This window comes from Lipomyces arxii (assembly GCF_038497795.1).
Source record: "Lipomyces arxii strain Phaff 12-163 unplaced genomic scaffold V1512scaffold_4, whole genome shotgun sequence".
Classification (NCBI taxonomy): Eukaryota; Fungi; Ascomycota; class Lipomycetes; order Lipomycetales; family Lipomycetaceae; genus Lipomyces; species Lipomyces arxii.
In genome coordinates, this window is record NW_027117703.1 from 897,660 (window position 1) to 916,926 (window position 19,267).

General features: G+C 40.7%; 4 protein-coding genes across 4 annotated transcripts; 3 read left to right on the forward strand and 1 right to left on the reverse strand.

The window, feature by feature from the left end:
- The first annotated feature begins 191 nt into the window (after positions 1-191).
- V1512DRAFT_260782 (P-loop containing nucleoside triphosphate hydrolase protein) lies at positions 192-5,721 on the forward strand. Its single transcript, XM_066915934.1, has 7 exons — positions 192-614; positions 669-1,074; positions 1,122-1,555; positions 1,605-2,284; positions 2,331-2,423; positions 2,474-4,966; positions 5,019-5,721. The coding sequence occupies exons 1-7, from the start codon at positions 544-546 to the stop codon at positions 5,573-5,575; spliced, it is 4,734 nt and encodes a 1,577-aa protein (XP_066772827.1). The 5' UTR covers positions 192-543; the 3' UTR covers positions 5,576-5,721.
- Positions 5,722-6,008: 287 nt separating this feature from the next.
- V1512DRAFT_128022 (uncharacterized protein) lies at positions 6,009-8,978 on the forward strand. Its single transcript, XM_066912950.1, has 2 exons — positions 6,009-6,527; positions 6,578-8,978. The coding sequence occupies exons 1-2, from the start codon at positions 6,441-6,443 to the stop codon at positions 8,672-8,674; spliced, it is 2,184 nt and encodes a 727-aa protein (XP_066772828.1). The 5' UTR covers positions 6,009-6,440; the 3' UTR covers positions 8,675-8,978.
- Positions 8,979-12,379: 3,401 nt separating this feature from the next.
- On the reverse strand, positions 12,380-13,509 carry V1512DRAFT_260792 (HAD-like domain-containing protein). Its single transcript, XM_066915935.1, has 2 exons — positions 13,347-13,509; positions 12,380-13,303 (listed from the first exon to the last, which is right to left on the reverse strand). The coding sequence occupies exons 1-2, from the start codon at positions 13,361-13,363 to the stop codon at positions 12,580-12,582; spliced, it is 741 nt and encodes a 246-aa protein (XP_066772829.1). The 5' UTR covers positions 13,364-13,509; the 3' UTR covers positions 12,380-12,579.
- A 2,976-nt stretch (positions 13,510-16,485) lies between these two features.
- V1512DRAFT_260799 (SAM-dependent RNA methyltransferase) lies at positions 16,486-17,634 on the forward strand. Its single transcript, XM_066915936.1, has 4 exons — positions 16,486-16,548; positions 16,601-16,969; positions 17,013-17,123; positions 17,173-17,634. The coding sequence occupies exons 2-4, from the start codon at positions 16,621-16,623 to the stop codon at positions 17,349-17,351; spliced, it is 639 nt and encodes a 212-aa protein (XP_066772830.1). The 5' UTR covers positions 16,486-16,548; positions 16,601-16,620; the 3' UTR covers positions 17,352-17,634.
- The last annotated feature ends 1,633 nt before the right edge of the window (positions 17,635-19,267 follow it).

Below are 19,267 nucleotides of genomic sequence, written 5' to 3' on the forward strand. Positions count from 1 at the left end.
CCGCATCTATCACACCAATTAACAAGTTTTTTGAGTAATATCTTACGATGTCCTCAAGCTGAAGTTTGCCATCTACATGAAGTACAGGACCCTCACTAATGTATTGGATCACAGTGTAATATTGCAGCTAAGGTTTTAAGGGTTTCAGGGTTAAAACCTTAGCTTTAGAAAACCACGTAAAACTGTGTCTATGAACGAGACAAGCAACTAGGTCTTAAGAATCCGAAAGCGGTATGCGCAAACTGTGAAGTCAATTGTCAAATGCGGAAAAGTCTTCCCGTTTTGACGGGTCTGTGCAGATACAAAAAGCTATAAAATGACCTAACTGGGCTTTAGTGTACCAAAATATATAACCTTATCAACCTTCTAATAGCTGAAATTATTCTTCTCCGTGAAGCACACCGGGCACTAATATTCTTGTTGAGAAAAATATTATGATCGTCTCGTTCTGTTCGAAGTACAGGCAGTTTTTGCTTTTGTATATTTGCCAAACTGCGACAATAACAAAATTTCTTGAAGCGCTGATTGCTTCAATAGATCAGAATGGTATTTCTTAAACTGAGTAACTCTCCAGTATGGGAAGGAGTTGATTTTAGTCCCTACTTCAAAGAAAAGTTAGCACGCTTGCCATCCATAGTATTCATCTCGGCTAATCTCTATATCTCTAGGTACTTGCACTGTCTTATTCCGCTTGCTCTTATTGGCATATCGGGGTTCACAGTATGGCGACAACTATTAAAGTATCTCAAAGCCAAATTGGAACGCGGAGTTGCTCCTTCAGTTGATGATGAGCTGGTCGCAAATAGCGCATCAGTCGGGCGTGACAGTGCGGATCTATATCAGTTTCAAACATTAAATTCCTCTGTCTCGAATCAGATAAATGGGTATGCAGATGACATTGATGTCATACTCATTCGCAGCCATAGTCCAAAATTACGGATTGCGTTTGAGTATCTTTTTCTGTGTTTGCTAGTATTCGTACACACGTCAAATTTGCTTTTGCAATCCTTCTGGAATGCCATTGAAGCGAAACCTGGCCCAGTTATGACACATTTTGTTGCTGTTCTGTTTTGGGTATATTGGATTTTACGCAGTATCTGCCGCACCACTGACTGATAAAGGTTTATGCCATAGTAGTAGTGCTATGCCGAAACTCAGCAGCAGATACAGACGCACCTTCATCTCTGTGGATTAATACTGCACTTTTGTACTTTGCTCAATGGTCCCTGTCAATCATCGACGTTCATTCAACTATGTCTACAAAAAACTTTGAAGTTACTTCTTTTTTGACAATAGTTAATTTTCTCTTTTGTTCGGCTTTGTGGATTTTGGCTCTTGCATCGCCGTGCGGCAGCGTGCCTCGGTATTGCGAAGTGAAGAGAGGAACTGAGCCAAATCCAGAAGTTTACGCCACGTTATGGAAGCTCCTGACTTTAGACTGGATGTATCCGCTATTGTTTAAGGGGTTCCGACAACCATTAACCATGTCCGATATTTGGGATTTGTCTGAAAAATATCGGACGAAACTGATTTTACAAAACTATCGAGTCATAAGGTAATCCTAGTAATTTGTTTAATCTGCTTTTTAATACTGAGAATTCTAGGCGAGGCTCCCTTGTTGTTAAGTTGCTGAAGTTTTCCAAAGCTGATCTTCTGTCAAGCAGTGTATGGACAGTCATGCAGGCTTGTCTGGCATTCTTGCCTACTGTTCTCATTCGAGCCATTTTGAAATATCTTGAAAATCCTTCCGCGGAGCCCCGCCATATGGCCTGGGTTTATGTGTCTCTTCTATGTGTAACGCCTGTTATTAATGCTACATGCAGCGTCCAGTCTCAATGGGGTTTTCGCGGCATTGCAATAAGGTTGCGCCAGCTAGTGGTCGGTGAGTTGTATTCGAAGGCGCTGATGCGTAACTCTGCATCTGTTAGTTTTACATCTGGCGGTCAGAACAACGAAGATGATAATGAAGGAGTCAGCCAGCTTTCGTCAGGTTCCATTATTAATTTGATGGCGGTTGATTCGTATATAATTTCTGATGCTGTCATGCAAGTTCAGCAGCTTATTAAAGTTTTTGTGATGTTGACTGTCTCCTTTGCATTGCTATTTGACACTTTGGGTTGGAGTGCTGTTGCTGCGATTTTCACCATGTTTTCTATCATTCCAGGGAACTATGTAGTCGCTGTCAAGTTTGGACGGGCAATGAAAGATATGATGAGATTCACCGATCAGCGAATTCACAAGACGAATGAAATCTTGCAAAGTATTAAGGTTGTGAAGTACTTTGGTGAGCGTTTATGAAGTTTTGCGTTTGTGTGGTACTAATACACTAGCTTGGGAACGGCGATTTACAGAAGCGCTTGAAGAAATACGGGAAAACGAAGCATCTAAATTAAAGGAAAGAGCAATTCTCTGGTCTACAGCAGGTACACACGACTGCAAATCACTGTGGGTTGCATCTAATAAATATTTTTAGGTGTTTTCTGGTATGGATTTATTCCCATCGTTACTTTCACCACGTTTGGTTCATATACTCTTATTGCTAAACGCGAGTTAACTGCCACAATTGCGTTCACTTCTATTGCAATATTTTATCTTCTGCGTTCACCAATCGAAATCCTTGTTGATGCTTTTTCCGCAGTGGTAGAGGCCAAAGTTTCTCTTGATCGTATCGATCGATTCTTGCTAGAGAAGGGAACAACAAAGTATGAGCAGATGACAGTTCCTAAAGACTCTTTGTCGCCATTAATTGGATTCTCTAGCGCCTTTTTTTCCTGGGGTGACAACTCCGATGGCAATACTTTTTATCTTCGAAATCTGTCAATCGATTTTCAGGTTGGAAAATTGACTGTTATTGTTGGTCCAACTGGCTCTGGCAAGACTTCCCTTTTGATGGCATTACTGGGCGAGATGACCTTGTTGAAAGGTTCTGTATTTTTACCGTCACCTTTAAATGGGGAGTCTCTCAGACCAGATCCAATCACTGGCTTGATGAATTCTGTAGCATACTGCGCTCAACAGCCGTGGCTGCTCAACGAGTCAATCCGGGACAATATCTTATTTGGGTCTCCCTATTTGGAAGGTAGGTATAAGGCTTGCGTATATGCATGCGCCTTGATGCGTGATTTGGAAATCTTAGAGTATGGAGATCAAACATCTATTGGCGAAAAAGGTATAGCCCTGTCAGGTGGTCAAAAGCAACGAATTTCACTGGCGAGGGCACTTTATTCGAGCGCAAGACATGTTCTCCTAGACGATTGTCTTAGTGCTGTTGACTCACACAGCGCACAATGGATATACGAGAAGTGTATTACTGGAGCTCTTATGAAAAATAGGACATGCATTTTGGTATCCCATAATGTTTCCCTCACGCTTACTAAGGCTCACCACGTTGTTGTCATTAATTCTGGCTCAGTGAAAATGCAAGGGACTCCAAGGGAAGTGTACATGTCAGGTGCTTTGGGTGACGATGATGTCATTCAAAATTCAGTTTCTGTGAATGAGCGCAATGTCTCTTTACTGTCTTCTGCAGATGACTTGGTTGAGCAAGAGATAGCTGTTGTCAACGCGAGAACTCGAGTGACGTCAGCAGCTGCGATGTATGAGTCAGAAGACTGTGAAACAGATGTATTGTTGAAGTCAATTGAAGCCCCTGATTTGGCTGAAGAAATCGAACAAGGTAGTGTGAGCTGGGATATCTACATGACCTATCTAAAAGCCATGGGATCTTATAGATTCTGGTCTGTAATGGCATTTTTATACCTTGCTCAACAGTTTGTGCAGTTGGCACAAACTTATTGGCTCAGACAATGGACAAACGATTTGGCGGCTAGAGATGGATCTAGCGATGCTTCTATTAGCGAGTCGCGCCATTCCACCGATTACTATTTCTGGGTCTATGGGTTTGCGTCCTTGGTATTCGTCATCCTCTCGGTATTGAGGCCACTCTACATGTTTTTGGGCAGCGTACGCGCGTCCAAGCGTCTTTTCAAACAGTTGCTACGCTCTGTACTACGATCGACATCTAGATTCTTTGACGTCACGCCTGTCGGTAGAATTTTGAATCGATTTTCCAAAGATATCGAAACTATTGATTTGAACGTGTCACTCGATGTTTATAATTTAGGATACACGACGTTGGTACTGACTTTTGTCATTTTAACAATTTCGTCCATTTTTCCACTTTTTATAGTTGCAGGCATATTAATTGGATCGATCTACATCGCGGTCACGGTGTACTATTTAGCATCCGCTCGTGAGCTGCGTCGTTTAAATTCGGTCACGAGAAGTCCCATTTATCAACATTTCGGGGAAACTTTGAGTGGATTGAGTACTATAAGAGCGTATGGCTGTGAAGAGCGCTTTGTCTCCCACAACATAGAGCGACTTGAGGCAAACACTCGTCCTTATTGGGCGTTTTGGGCCCTCATTTCATGGCTAACAGTGCGGTCTGAGCTTATCGGCGGGACGGTTATGGCAGTTACCTCAGCCTTTTTGATTCGCACGTCTGGCTCTATTGATGCGGGTCTCGCTGGGCTATGCTTGACATATGCAATTCAATTTAGTTTTACTACCATGTCTTTTGTGACGTGCTACACTAACACAGAAATGGATTTGAATTCTGTGGAACGCGTTAAGGAATATTTGAACTTAGAATCTGAAGCGCCAGAAGTTGTCGAAAACAATAGGCCAAGTGCTAGCTGGCCAGAATCTGGTGCAATTGAGGTTCAAGAGCTTTCTCTCAGATATGCACCAACTTTGCCTAAAGTTATTAGCAAAATTACTTTTACTATCCAACCCAAATGGAAAGTTGGCATCGTTGGTCGGACTGGTGCCGGGAAATCAACTATTGCTAGTGCATTTTTCAGGTTTCTGGAGGCAGAGACCGGCAAAATTTTAATTGACGGTGTTGATATTTCTAAAATCGGGCTTTTCGATCTGCGCAGTGCTTTGACAATTATTCCTCAAGGTAGAACAAATTTTTACATGTCATAGCGCGAACAAGGTTAATTTCTATTTAGATCCTACGTTATTCACCGGTACCATTCGATCTAATTTGGATCCTTTCAGTCTATATTCAGACGAGGATATATTTAAAGCTTTGAGACGAGTGAAGCTCATTGATTATGTACCACAACGTGATTCGGATACATCGAATGAGCTATCTAATACATTTCACAATCTGTCCAGCTTGGTAACTGAGAACGGTGGCAATTTTTCTCAAGGCCAGCGCCAGTTGCTTTGTCTAGCGCGATCTCTTCTCAAGTCACCGCGTGTTATTATTTTGGATGAAGCCACAGCCTCGATTGATTATGAAACAGATGCGCAACTTCAATTAACAATTAGAGAAGAATTCTCTGAATCGACAATTCTAACAATAGCTCATAGACTACGTTCTATCATTGACTACGATATGATCCTGGTACTCGACTCTGGAGAAGTAAAGGAATACAACAAGCCTCATATATTATTGCAAGATCCTAAGTCAATGTTTAGATCAATGTGTGAAAGTAGCGGAGAGTTAGAAACTTTGAAAGAGCTTGCTCTTGCTGCATATGAACAACAAAAGATGTTGTAGATCTGTGCTTGTTTGCTTTGTGTAAAGAGTAGTTCAATATGATAATGATTTCCAATATCAGTGACAGAAACGGTTTTTATCGTGCCTAGACGGAGTAAGGTTTAAAAAGTGCCAATCAAGGACAATGTTTAAAAGGGTGACAGAACATGCCCCTAATGATAATCAAGCAGAAGTGAGACATTCTTTGTACTTGCTCTATTGTTTTGCCGGATCACAACCAGGTCACGCTCAGACGAGAGCTAGGTGGTTTAGCGAGTAAGACTCTCACACTGTTCAGTAATTACTTTGTTTGGTATTCATTTGCTATTTCAATTTAGTTACTGTTCCTCTCATGCAAAATTCATTCGTATCGCAAAAGTCAATCTGTCATAACATTTGGGTTGCATACAGATGAAAACTTGAGTAAAAAAAAAAGAAGGGTTACCATCACAACCACCATAAGGAACGCTGAAACGCTGAAACCCTGAAAGCCACACGGTCTTGTACACATATTTCCGCCTCACTGTGTTGCCTTTAATCCTTCTTTCTTGCCTTTGATAATCTTGATTTTAATGATAAACAATTTAGGTGAATATTGGCAACTCATTAATTAGGTCAGTATAATTTAACGAGTAGAATATTGGTTTGAATTATACAATGTAACAGAAATACATTTTGACAGCTTAGTTCTAAGGTTAGGGCATCATTCGCTCAAAGATTGATATATCCATATGACGCACTTGAAGTTTATTTGACAGCTATGATCGACGTGTAACCGCAGTTGGGACTTCATGTAACGAGTAACTGATTGTTTTTTTTACAATTAGCTTTGGAAACATCGAAATAGAAATTTTCTTTATTTCGTAGTTACCGACAGATTATCAGTATGAATGCGTCTGACAGTCATGATCGGTCAGCTCCAGGTCAAGGCTACAACGAGAATCTTGGTTATCAACAGTCGCAAACAGCAATTGTAGGTTTTATATGGTTTAGATGACTGGATTCTGACTGCTATAATTCTAGAACAACGAGCAAATTGCTAATTCTTCTCAAAATCAGAATCTATCGGCAAGATCGGCTCAAATTTTAATTCAAAATTCTGGGTATGCTTTAGGTAACCAGCAAGAGGATAATTCTGTACCCGGGAAACATGGGGTTGTTGACATAGAAACTGTTTATCATTCCGTGCCGTCTAACGGAACCTTTTTTGGACCATACTTGAGGTACAAAAACGTTGATGTTGTTAATGGGGTCTGGTTTGGATCAGTGATGGTTGTTATTGAGTCTTCAGATGCGCCCTATTTCCAATTCCATCCAACCAGTGATATTACTCAAATTCAGGCGGTAGCCCCAAGAGTGATTTATCAATATAAAAATTACAAATTCTTTCGTTATGAACTTACTATACACCAGTCCCGAGGTTATACTGACCAGTTTTGGACTTACGCTCTCACCTTGTTTGGAAAGACGTTTACATATCAATTTCTTGTGGCTGGATCAGAAGAGACTGAGTGGAAGTTTATGGCTTTCTCTTGTGCCGACTTCTCATTAGGAGTGAGCGAAGAAGAACGCGAAGAACTGGGTGGAGTTGGCTATCTCTGGGAAGATGTGATGGACAAGCACAAACAGCTGGGTGGGCTGCATGTAATGCTTGGTGGAGGTGACCAGATATATGCTGACAGAATGTGGAAAGAAGTAGCATCGCTTCAAGACTGGCTTAAGGTGAAAGGTAAGATGAATCGTCATGACTATGATTGGACACCTAGGATGGAAAGTGATATCAATCTTGCTTACTTTTTTTACTACACCTGTCACTTTGACAGGATCGGGATACGGGATTGCTTGGCATCAATTCCTAGCATATTTCAGATTGATGATCATGATATCTTTGACGGTTTTGGATCTTATCCTGATTACATGCAACAATCGAGCGTGCTTCGTAATATCGGCCGCATAGCATTTCATTTTTATTTGTTATTTCAGCATCAAACTACGGAAACGATTCTTGAAACTGAGCCTGATCCTTGGGATTTATTCACGGTGACAGGACGAGGATGGCACTTTTTAAAGAATCTTGGTCCAAGCGCAGTGATCCTTGGACCTGACACGAGAGCTGAGCGTGCATTGAACAGTATTATCGGTGAAGCGACGCATATGGAGCTTTTTCATCGCCTTGAAAGCTTATCGTCTAGAGTACGCCATGTAGTAATCATGCTAGCTGTACCTATCGTTTATCCTCGATTGACCGCAGTTGAGAATATTTTAACAGGGATTATGCACACGAAACGTGCGGTTAATGGAGCATGGAATGTACTTGAGAAAGCAAGCTCAAAGGTAGCTAAAGTTGTTGGCGCTGAACACTCCACCAAAAAGCAATTTGAGAATGTCAAAAAAGCTTTCGGTAAGAGTGGAGTAATGGGTTCTGTCGTTTCTGGTTTTGGAGAAGTAGATTTGTTGGACGACCTGGCCGATCATTGGACTCACAAACGGCATGCCTCAGAAAGGGTCTTTTTTGTTCGCAACCTCCAAAGAATCGCGCGAGACAAGAACGTTAGAATTTCTTTTGTGTCCGGAGATGTTCACTGCTGTGGTATGGGCAAGTTTTTCAATCCCGATGCTCCGGAGAATTATCAACTTATGTATCAGATAATAACATCTGCAATTTCAAACGTTCCTCCTCCAGGTCCAGTGATTCGGTTGTTACACAATAGTGACAAAATATATCTTCCTGAAATTAATAGTAGTCATAAACACACCGACACAAGGGAAGAAATGATTCAATTTTTTGAGAACGACGTCGACGGTCGCAGACTCGATCTGCAGAAATTGCTTCCACGCCGCAACTATTCAATTGGTGCTGTACTGGCAGACGGAGCTATGAGTTGGGATTTATACGTCCAAAAAGGCGGAAAATATGGGTCGATGGAAAAGTCTCAAAAATACGGGCCTCTAATCGTAAGCCCGCTTCCGCTCGATTCTACTTTACTTCACTACGTGAATGGGCCAGATGGGCCTGGTGTTGAAGCGCAGCAACGGAAACAACAAATGATGGGTGCCCCAGGTGGCATATATGGGCCGGGGGGGTTGGCAGAAGACGTGCATAACCTGAACGTAAATTGAGTACAGTTTAACCGCTCTGCATTTGCATTGCAGCACAAGCTGCGCTTTTAAAGAACTAAGTATAAAATTAGCATATGCGTGCTTTTGCTGCAAAATTCTGTCTGCTAGTAGATTTGTTAGACATACGCATTCAATTAAATTTTTCATGGCTTCTAGCTGTACTGTTCAGCGTAGCTGATAAGATGGGGCTACTGAAATTGCTAATGTAGGCTAGTGATGTACATAGATTAGAACTCGGCATCGGCTTGGTTTGAACATTTATAGAGTATCAGCATGGGCCTCACGCAAAATAAGAAATACATTCCGAAAGTACTATTAGTTTTTTTTTTCTTTGTGTCTAGATTCGTATACCAGGAGCTCAGAGCAGCAGATACTTATGCAAATTCATGTCAAAACTAACTGTCATGTATCAGCAAATGGTCAGTCATTTAGTTACGGAATGAAATTCAATATGTTAAATTTTCTATTCCAGTTTGAACTCATTCATGTTTAGGTCATATGAGGACAAAGTTTGCATGTTCATGGTTCGTGGAAAGAAAATAGATAAGTTAGCTCACAGAAGAAACAGAAGCTGCAGCTAGCGGACAAGTCGGTAGAGCTTAGACCAGTTATCGGTAGCAAAGCTGGATCCAGCTAACATGAACACAAGGCGCGGCACAGAGATCGACGTGGATCGTGTAGCCTGTCAGATCCTGCAAAAACCTTAAAAAACTCTTTCGCCGGATTTTTGACACGGGTGGTTTGACTTGCAAAAACGATAGTCTACGACCCGCCATTTTGAAGCTTGCACGCCTCTAATCATTGCACAATTTACAAATAATACAATTAATACCGTATTTAACCACTCATTTTATGTGTTTCTGTGCTAGATAAAATTTTGAAGCAAAAGTTTGCATTTGAAAGATAGAGGTGGAGAATTACTCGTTTAAAAGGTGAAGGAACCACAGATAAAGGCGGTACAAAAATTTTAATGCTAAAAAAGACTACTGTTACACCTTAATATTTCTAAAACCTTAATCGCCAAATCGGCATTAAAGTGCTGGCGGTAAAACACTTTGGGTGGGTAGGCGGATTCCAAACCTAAACAGAGCGTGCTATAATTCTTGCTTCTAATAAATCTGACGAGATAAAATCAATAACGTATTGTCCATAACAGGCTAGTGTTAGCATCTACGGTAGAAAATCTATTCTACCTGTTGACGAGGTGATGGGAGGAATCGGAGTTAGTGTAATGATGGAAATGCTACCGTTCCATTTTGACGAGACTAGGAATTTCGGCATGTTGGAACCGAAACTGAAATCAGATTCTAATGTCTGTCTACATTGAGATTTCCGGCTTATCAATCAATTAGTTTGATTAAGTTGCATGTACCATGTTAGATTAACTCATAAAACTATATAATAAGAAAAATGTACACCCTCAGGGAAAACTGCCGGTTCTCAAACTTTTCTGTTTCTGTATCAAAAATTATAATCTGCAGATCACTTTCAGGTGCAAGAACATCTCAAGTCAAAGCTAATACATGCACAGTCAATACATTGCAGTACCGCAGAGCTGACGCAGTAGAAAATGTACGATAACAGTGGGCATAGGGTTAGACCAACCCAGATCCGGCCGAAAGTGTAGTGCTATTTGAACTTGCGAAAGCCAAACTTGGACGCACGTGATTTTATACGGTCCAAGCTCTCGTATGTGTATGGTTTCGCCGATCCTGTTGCACTATAAAGTGTAATGAGGTCACCGCTCAACTAGCTTAAACTAGTACTGGTACGATTTTAATACATAGTTTCTGTGTGCAATTAAAAACATAAAAAGTAGTACATTTTTAGTACCCGCTACCTTACCAAAGTTACTATGCGAGACATGCTTCCGAGTATGTGGTCGACATGCTCTGAAAGGTGTGTCGCCCGTCTTAATGCACCACGCGTACCAAGTTCGCGGCTCACTGTTTGACAAAAATACATGATGCTCACTAATGTGTACTATCAAATATGCTTGTGTAGATTGGTATCGCTTACCCTTCGCGCTGTCGATGTGCGAGCGTCTCTCCACCCACAAACTACGCCTAGTCTGAAATGACACGCGGATTGAAATACCTTTGTTCCCTCCCTTCGCTATGTTTCTCACCACCGCTTCTATTTATTCTCTTTCTTTCCCCTCTTCCGTTCCGTCTTATGGTATTTTCTCCTTTCGTCGTTAATCTCATTTTGCTTTGATCTGATAGCTTTTAGCTGTTGGCTTATTCCGATTTTGATTTCTATCACACTTCAATTCTGATTCAGATCGCCATTCACCATGAATACCGCTCTTTTTGTTGAATCGGATGATTCTGGATCGAATTTTTTTCAGCAAGATCGAAAAACAGAAGCGGTTCCTTCAGCTCCCTCTCAATGCTTTACTTCCTTCATGCCTGTCCAAATGCCAATGCAAATATCGGGCTACATGGACGCTGAAACTCAGCCTTTGTCTCGTAGTGGTTCGGATTATGATGACTTCACAAGCCAACATGTTAGCAGCGCAAATCAGTCTGTCCTTGGAAAATCTGCATATCAAAGCTCTTATCTGCTTGGTGAAATGCAATTTTCGCCGCCTGTGACTGCCGCTTCGCACTATGCCATTATGAAGGATCGGCCGCACACTTCTCCAGTCCCAAATACATTGTCTTTCGCAAACTCAGAAGACACCGATCGGGCGCGTTCGGCTTCGATTTCTTCTTCGTCTTCTTCACCTAGGCCTTTCGTCACAATGGCGGTCGATAAAAACCCTAAGCCTAACCGACGGAGAACTCTTACTCAGGCTGAGAAGCTAAGTGTCTGGCGCCATACTCTTGTACATCCTACTGAATCACAAAAAAAAGTGGGGAAAGTCTTTGGTATCGAACGCAGTACGGTATCTAAAATATGCAAAGCTATGAAGAAAAACATGGATCAAGAGAGTTCTGATCTGCAGCGGAAACCCATTAGCTATGCGATTGGCAGTGGTAGACTCGACCACATTGAAGTTGTTGTTGCCGATTGGGTGAAAAGGCAGGTTTCTTCTGGATTGGATGCGTGCGATGAAAAAATAAAGCAGAAGGCCCTGGATACTTCAGCTGTTCTAGCTCGAGACGGTGGCCCGTCAGGGTTCAAGGCGAGTGCATCTTGGATTGAAAAATTTAAGGGGAGACATGCCGATTGTTTTGTTCCGTTGCAGAAGGAAATTTCTCAGCAGCTTTCAAGTGACGGGTCAAGTCTTTCTGACTTGGTTCCGATTCGCTCCTTCTCAATAGACTCTGAGGTGGAGGAGGAAGATGATGACGAGGAGTCTCGATCTTTTGCGTACTATTCTGACAACACTGATGTGCATGAGCAGAGCCCGCAGCTTATTGGGTTTGATTGTCTTTATCCCGTACGATCTGATGGTGATTTGGCTCTCTCGTATGCGTCTTCCGCTTCCAACTTCTCGATTTCGCCTCAATCATCTCCAGAGCTTCTCACTCCGGTTTCAAATACTTTCCCTTCGCTTGAATTTCCGGCGGCTTCTGTGCTCCATGATCAGTCATGTTCCATATCACCCTGCAGTTGTTATGTCAGCTTGCCTACAAGTGGCATGTATTACGGGCCTGCGGCCTTAAGCATTGATTATTTGGAGATTGGCTACGATGGTCATCAATTGTCAAATTTCGAGAATGACATAACTAGCTTTAAATAGGATGGAATTGTATTGTGCATTGTGTTTTTGGAGTGGGTGTTATCGGTCTGCGATTAGGAGTTTGTGTAAATTGGAATTGTATGATTAAGTCTGTTAGCTTATCGACTGATTTGGCGCACCATTGTTTGTACGATAGATACTTAATTCTAAACTTTGTTAAATCAGACTACCTTCACTTTTCATTTTTCTTATTTTTCTTATGACCGCGACTACTCTACAACAAGCCGTACTTTGCCAAATCTAAGTCTTCAAGACTCAAGATAATTTCTCCCCACTCTCCCACAATTTCATCCTTAGTGACTGAGAATTCGTTTAAAATGTTTGGATCAGGGACCCAAACAACTTGACAACCCGCTCGTTTGGCACCTATGACGCCTGGAATCCCATCTTCAAATACCAGGCATTCTTCCGGTTTGACAGGTTCAACACCGGATAGTGACAGAGTGTCATTTAAGCATTGAAGCGCAATTTGCCATATATCTGGCTGAGGTTTTCCTCTACCTTTCGGTATCCGCGGGTCGTCCCCAAGCACTTTATGCTTGTCATCAAACAAACTGAACACTTCTGTGAGATGCGCAGTTTTAAGCAAATAGTTCCCTCGATGAGAAGACGTCGCCAGGGCAATGGGTACCTGCTGGTCTACTAAATGCCTTAACAGTTTTTCTGCTCCGGGCATGGGACGAGTATATTTCCATCGTGTGGTTTGCCTGTCAGTAGTCTTTGCGTAAAATTCCTCTGGTGTGTATGGAAGCTCCGACCACTTAAGAAACCTTGCAGACGCTTCTGTTCCAGGACGACCTTGCAGATCAGCCTTTATAGACCAAGGAAGACTTGGCTTATTATGCTCTGCTAATAGTTCGTTGGTAACTTCGGTATATATTCTTTCTGAATCGATCAAAAGGCCGTCCATATCAAATAAGCAAGCTCTAATTGCCGGCCTTCAGTTGTTAAATTTTGTCCGTCCACCTATTAGCGTCTTACCGTTTCATTAAATCCATACTCCAGAATTATCCTGTATTCGCTTTGTAACTATTTTAAAACTTGGTACTTTTAATCTGCAATGTGGATAGGGTTAAAATACGACTCTAAATTCAAGCTTGGTGTAGGGTAGGGTATATCTATTGTGGTTTCAGGGTTTCAGTTGAGCCAGAATACGAAGACTTCGGACTGTAAATCTGGCAAATTACATTTAAATAAGGTGTCATGTCTTTTTCGCTTGTACCGGATCACCGGGTACACTGAAGCGGAACCCAGTTTACCGTTTCTAATTGGCTTCTATTGGAATTTCGGAGTTTATCATGAGAGAGAATTGTAAACTATTCTTGCTTTAAACAACATTGCGAGCTTGAGGATGGACATACACTGAAGAATACAAAGCGCATGTACATGTCTGAATATGACCAAGTTTACACCCTCAACTCACATAAAGCTTGCACACTGAAAGTAAACCGACAAAATACCTATATTGTAAAATAGCAATGCAGCAGCCAACTAACAAAAAGGCTGCAGTGAACACGTGTAGAATAATAGCTCTAAGAACCGTCAATGCGGTTTGTATGTAAAGTGTACCAATAAAAAACATGTCAGTCGAGTAATTTTATCCCCTTACAGTAACAGCAAACCGTTGACAGTCTATTTTCTCATGCTATATACGCTTGCCGGTTTTGAATTTAACGTCATTAACGTATATAGACCAGTAAGCCAAACAAATGAATTTGATAAGACAAACCAACTCTGCTCAGACAACAAAGAGCCAAGTAGCCCAGCCCTTTCTCGCTGCCTTAAAGCGTAACTACGTCGAAATTATGCCGTGGTTCAAAATCAATCAGATCTTTAAAGCACTTCAATGCTTCATATCTTTTATTTATACTTTTAACTGTAATATTAGATTTTGTAGTTTGCGTAAAAGTATGACGGCTTTTTATTCGACTGTATAACAAGCAAAGCCATGCTAGATGCGGCTTTGGTGTATTTTTATGGTGTCATATCGCCGGTTCGAGACAAATTCTAACGCTCGGTCCTCGTACACATCAGCAAAGTGAAACATCACAAATACTAGAATTCTTTGACTGCTGATTTAACTGTCGGATTTCAGTTGTATATGTAATGCAGATGCGCCAGTTGGTCTAAATAATGGCATTGCTGGTTGAAGATAGCGTCATTCTGTGTAGGACGTTTTCAATAGGTCTGTACACCCTGACCCTGACCTTGAATCATAGGCGATCTGCAAATCCGGTTATGGAGCAGATGCGCTTTATAAGGTTCAGTACTAACATGTATATGGCTGGCTACTCTACTGATACGCGCCTTTTTCGACTGCAGTGCTAAGTTAGGCGGGACTTTGCGACACAAGCCCTTCCGTACTAATGCAAACTCGCTTCAATCCCAACCTTGGATCTCAGATGTTTCACGTCACATGCTAGCTTAGCGGCAATTCCCGTATGAACACCGGATGACATTGTAAAAACCCGATTGAAAACAGAGTTTCAGTGGTTGTGCGCCCCGAGTTGGTTAGTCCTGACGCATTTGCGGAATTCGAAGTGTGTCATCCCGTATTATAAAGGGCAAATATGCTTCGCTTTGATCGAAGCGAAGCAAAACTTTGATGGCCGATGGCCGCGAATCGTACCGCTTATCAGAGGGTAAGGCTGACAGGAGTTCCTAACATATGCGTATAAATTGCCACCAGATTCGTAACTGGTGTGATTTAATACAAGAGTATGTATAACAAACATCAAAAATTCTATAAAACCACTAAGATGTAGTTTAAAAGTGAAGAGTCGCTGTGCCATCAGAGAGGATAATTATTGCTTGATGTGGATTGATCCATCTGGTGATAATGAACAACTAACTTTCTTTTTGCTAGAACGTGGTTGGGAACGGGAAGCTGCATTGTGGTACATAGTAATATAATGCACGCATGCACGCTTTGATGCATTCCGAAAATACTTTAGCTATCTAACATTATACTTTTTTAACCCCACATTCTTACATAATGCTATCACTTTTTTTTACTTTGTTCTACCTCAGTGTAATAGTAATAGTACTGGCAACATCTGACTTTGCGCAAAATCTTTTGGCATCAGCTGACTTGCTCGCCCACATTTGAAAAATGTAACGGCAGTTACCGCTTTAAAATGTTTCATGTGTGGTCAGATTATAGACAATTGTCGGTTTACTACGTGGCGGGCCCGTCTGAAACCCTGCTCTTTTGGATCTATAATACTTTCTATAGTATACTGTCCATGTACCTGTAACAGGCATGACCAGAAAAAGAGTTTATATGCCATTATGTCTGAAGAGACTTGTAAACAATGTCACGTTCACCAACAAATTATCGAAGCCTACATCGCCTTTGGCTTCGAAAGATCCCTAAGATTGTTATGATTAAATGCCGAGTGAGCCGAGACCGGTTGTTTCTGTTGTATCAATCAATCATTGTTTAAACAAATATTTGGTATTGGATCTTCATAAGCCCAATATAGAAATTTCATTATGATTAAGATTCATGGCAATCATTATTGCTTTGTGGATTTCTCATGACATGCATCTCAAACAATAAAGTACATCTGAAACTTTCGTGCGAAATGGTGTCAAAGTTTAGAAAACAAGAAGTCCGAGCTTCAGAAATTAAAATAAGTATATTAATATTAAATGCTCAAATTTAACGGCGTCGACCGTTTTTCTGAAGTACATGCACAAGAACCCAATGAATGTAAATTTTAAATTGAACGTTGAATCAATTTAATAACCTAACTTGCTAATGAATACACGCATGCTCAGAGTTTTCTCATAGAGCAGTATTGAGCATTCAAGATTCATGAGCTAAATCAGTTGCGTTATTAATTAATATGAAGATATAAGTTGATATCTATAAAATGAATTTCTCCGACAGAATTATGTCGCATTCTTCACCTGTTCAGTGTGGACCAGTGTAGTGAACCATAAATCATCTGTACGTGGGCTGAAGTCTATCATGTGAACACATTCTGCACTGCCGATCTTACGGATTTAACTAAATTGCGAGATGGCAAAGCTGTGTGTTAAATTTGGTGGGGAAACATTCGTCAGCCGCACTATGTAAACTCTTTTAGTACGCGGAAGTTTTCCAAAATGTGCAAGCCCGAATTTTTGTTTTTTAAGTGATCTCTTGAGCCGCACAAAAGTTCAGGGCGTTTTTATGGTGGGCATTATTTTTCAGGAAAATCATGCACTCGCTCAAAATTTTATACTAGAATTTTATAATCAATCAACAATGGAGTCATCCAAAAAATACGTCGTTGAACATATGGAAGATGGCATATTTCCATGGGTTAAACTGGAATATCTTGCCGTCTCTCGCGATGTTGGTGGAGGTTCAAAATTTTTTCTTACTTCTTTAAAGCCAGAGTTATATGCGTCTCTACCAGTAGAACTTCAGGACAGTCGTGTCGTTACCACAACGACGGAGGAAGTTATCATGTTGCCTGGTTTACAACAGTTGGCAAATCAAGGGCGGGTATGTTTGCTTGATCCCGGCGCAGAAGTAGATCTCTCTCCTGGTGACGCTGTCAACTTTGATTACTATGTGTTTGGAGGCATTCTAGGTGATGATCCTCCTAGAGGTATGAAAGCAAATTTGCCGCTTTCATTACTAATCTGATGCAGATCGCACTGGTGAATTAAGGAGGTACGGCTTCCAAGGTCGTAGATTGGGAGTAAAGCAGATGACAACTGATACTGCAATCCGCGTAACCAAAATGATCATTGAGGATCAACGTATGTTATACAGTGTATAGCCAGTATTTATTTTGATTGTCTACGATAGTGAAATTAAACGACATAGAGTACGTTGATACTCCAGAATTTCGGTGGAATAAGCATGAAAGTACCGAAATGCCATTTCGATACGTCAAGGACAAACTCACTGGAGACCCGGTAATGCCGGAGGGAATGCGAGAGCTAATTAGAAATGACGCCAACAAGTCATTCGATGATTTCATGTAGCTTACGGTATCGCCAAATCAGATGGGCTGTTCAATTTGAGCACCGTCCGCAGAAGTACCAAAATGGGTCACAAGTCTCACGACTGTCTAGGCAGTCTATTACAACGAATTTATGAATAAAGATTTCACAAGTATTTAGCACGAACAATTATTACAGGAGTTTACATGCTATGATCCCGCTTCACTGTAGAATTGTTACCGCGAACAATATAGACTCTGCGAGCGCATCCAGTATAGCGTGTTGACCATTCTAATTATCATTGGTTGTCAATGTATGAAACGAGACATTTATTTGTAAAACTAGATATTTCCTAAATTCGTACCTTAGTTCGTTTTGTTCACTGAAACGTCCAACTTAAGTATTTATTGAGATCTAATTTTTTATAAGCACAAAAATTCACATATTCGTGTCAAACTTGATGTGTCTCATCTTCTATTGGGTATGTCGAACGTTTTAGCGTGTAGAAATCTGCAAAAAGTGAACTGGCTAGGCATAAAAAGGATATTGACTAATATGTCTTAGCATTACAATTTGGTGCCTCAGTTTAATTAGGCTTCTGCATTATGTCGAATAAACATTATTATTATCGACAGCGCAATAATCAATTTTTGCTTCACTTTGAGAATCTATTATTCTAAGCATGTGATGTCCAGCTGAAGGTAAATTCGGGCTTGGCTGATTAATCGCGTTGCGATAACATGGCCATAGCGTGAGTCGCTCAGATCAGTGGCTGAATTGATACGATGGATAAAAGGTTAGAACTCGACTTCTTAAAAAAAAAACTGAGGCAAGTGATACCAATATAGCCGTCATGCCAAGGCGTTTTGGGATGGATTTACGATAGTTAAGCTGTGCGGCGTAATGCGGGTTAAGGCGAGTTTCTCAAAACCTCTATCCCAAACTTTTGAAGCCAAAATATTTTGCAGATATTCTACACTGCCACCTCAAAATTAATCTAAGCCACCTCAGGTCCATAGTAAAAATCAACACTGCCACCTCACTTTAAGTCTAGCCACGTCAGGTGCATAGTAAAAATTTACAGTGCCACCTCAGTTGAAGTTTAGCCACCTCAACTCCATAGTAAAAATCAACAGTGGCATCTCAATTTGTATATCTCCGTATAGTAAAGAGGTGTAGGGCCACCTCAAACACAGGCACAGAGATTTTGAGACATATGCAAGCGATTTGAAGTGATAAATTGTCGAAGTATATTTTCATTTGTGTTTAAATTCGTAGAGTTAAGGTATATAAAATAGGTATATTAGGTATTAAAATATTTTTCAAGTAGATGGGGTAAGAGTCAAGATTGCAGATTAAAAATTTCATGGGTTTTATAAATTTGTAGTGTTTGAGTGAATTAGTGTTGGAATATGTGTAATTCCTCATTCTACTACTACTGTGTTTCTGTATTCTGTAGTAAACTGTGTATGTTATTGCACTCTTCATAATACTGCTCATCTACAATAAAGTAAAATAAATATATTACTATGTGATAACCCTCTAAGTATATATATATATATATATATATTCTAATCAAATCTTAAACGATTTCAGCTACAAAGAAATCGGACAAGACACTATAAAGCTTTATGGCAAGTGCGGATATCCCAACTCTAAATAAGCGAAAGTCAAATTTCAATTAACCCTGAATGTAGTAAAGTTTCGAGAAATGACACATGCAACAATACAAAGTGCAAGGAACAAACATGGATTCAATCTCTTCTATAATATACACGGTACGTTATGACTATATAAGCATTAGTAAGTAGTACTGACTATAAGGTGAGATGGAATGGAGCGTCACGCGTTCACGACAAGCGGTACCATTGTTAAGTTGTTAGAACAGTAGAGGGGTGTATCTAAAACTATAATAAATGATAGCGTGGTTAGTTGATTCTTCGGGACTGGAGGTATGA

Coding starts and splice junctions, on each gene's coding strand:
- V1512DRAFT_128022 (XM_066912950.1), top strand. CDS start 6,441: ATGAATGCGTCTGACAGTCATGATCGGTCAGCTCCAGGTCAAGGCTAC. Junction 6,528..6,577: donor AACAGTCGCAAACAGCAATT/GTAGGTTTTATA, acceptor CTATAATTCTAG/AACAACGAGCAAATTGCTAA.
- V1512DRAFT_260799 (XM_066915936.1), top strand. CDS start 16,621: ATGGAGTCATCCAAAAAATACGTCGTTGAACATATGGAAGATGGCATA. Junction 16,970..17,012: donor AGGTGATGATCCTCCTAGAG/GTATGAAAGCAA, acceptor AATCTGATGCAG/ATCGCACTGGTGAATTAAGG. Junction 17,124..17,172: donor AATGATCATTGAGGATCAAC/GTATGTTATACA, acceptor TGTCTACGATAG/TGAAATTAAACGACATAGAG.
- V1512DRAFT_260782 (XM_066915934.1), top strand. CDS start 544: ATGGTATTTCTTAAACTGAGTAACTCTCCAGTATGGGAAGGAGTTGAT. Junction 615..668: donor AGTCCCTACTTCAAAGAAAA/GTTAGCACGCTT, acceptor CTATATCTCTAG/GTACTTGCACTGTCTTATTC. Junction 4,967..5,018: donor TTTGACAATTATTCCTCAAG/GTAGAACAAATT, acceptor ATTTCTATTTAG/ATCCTACGTTATTCACCGGT.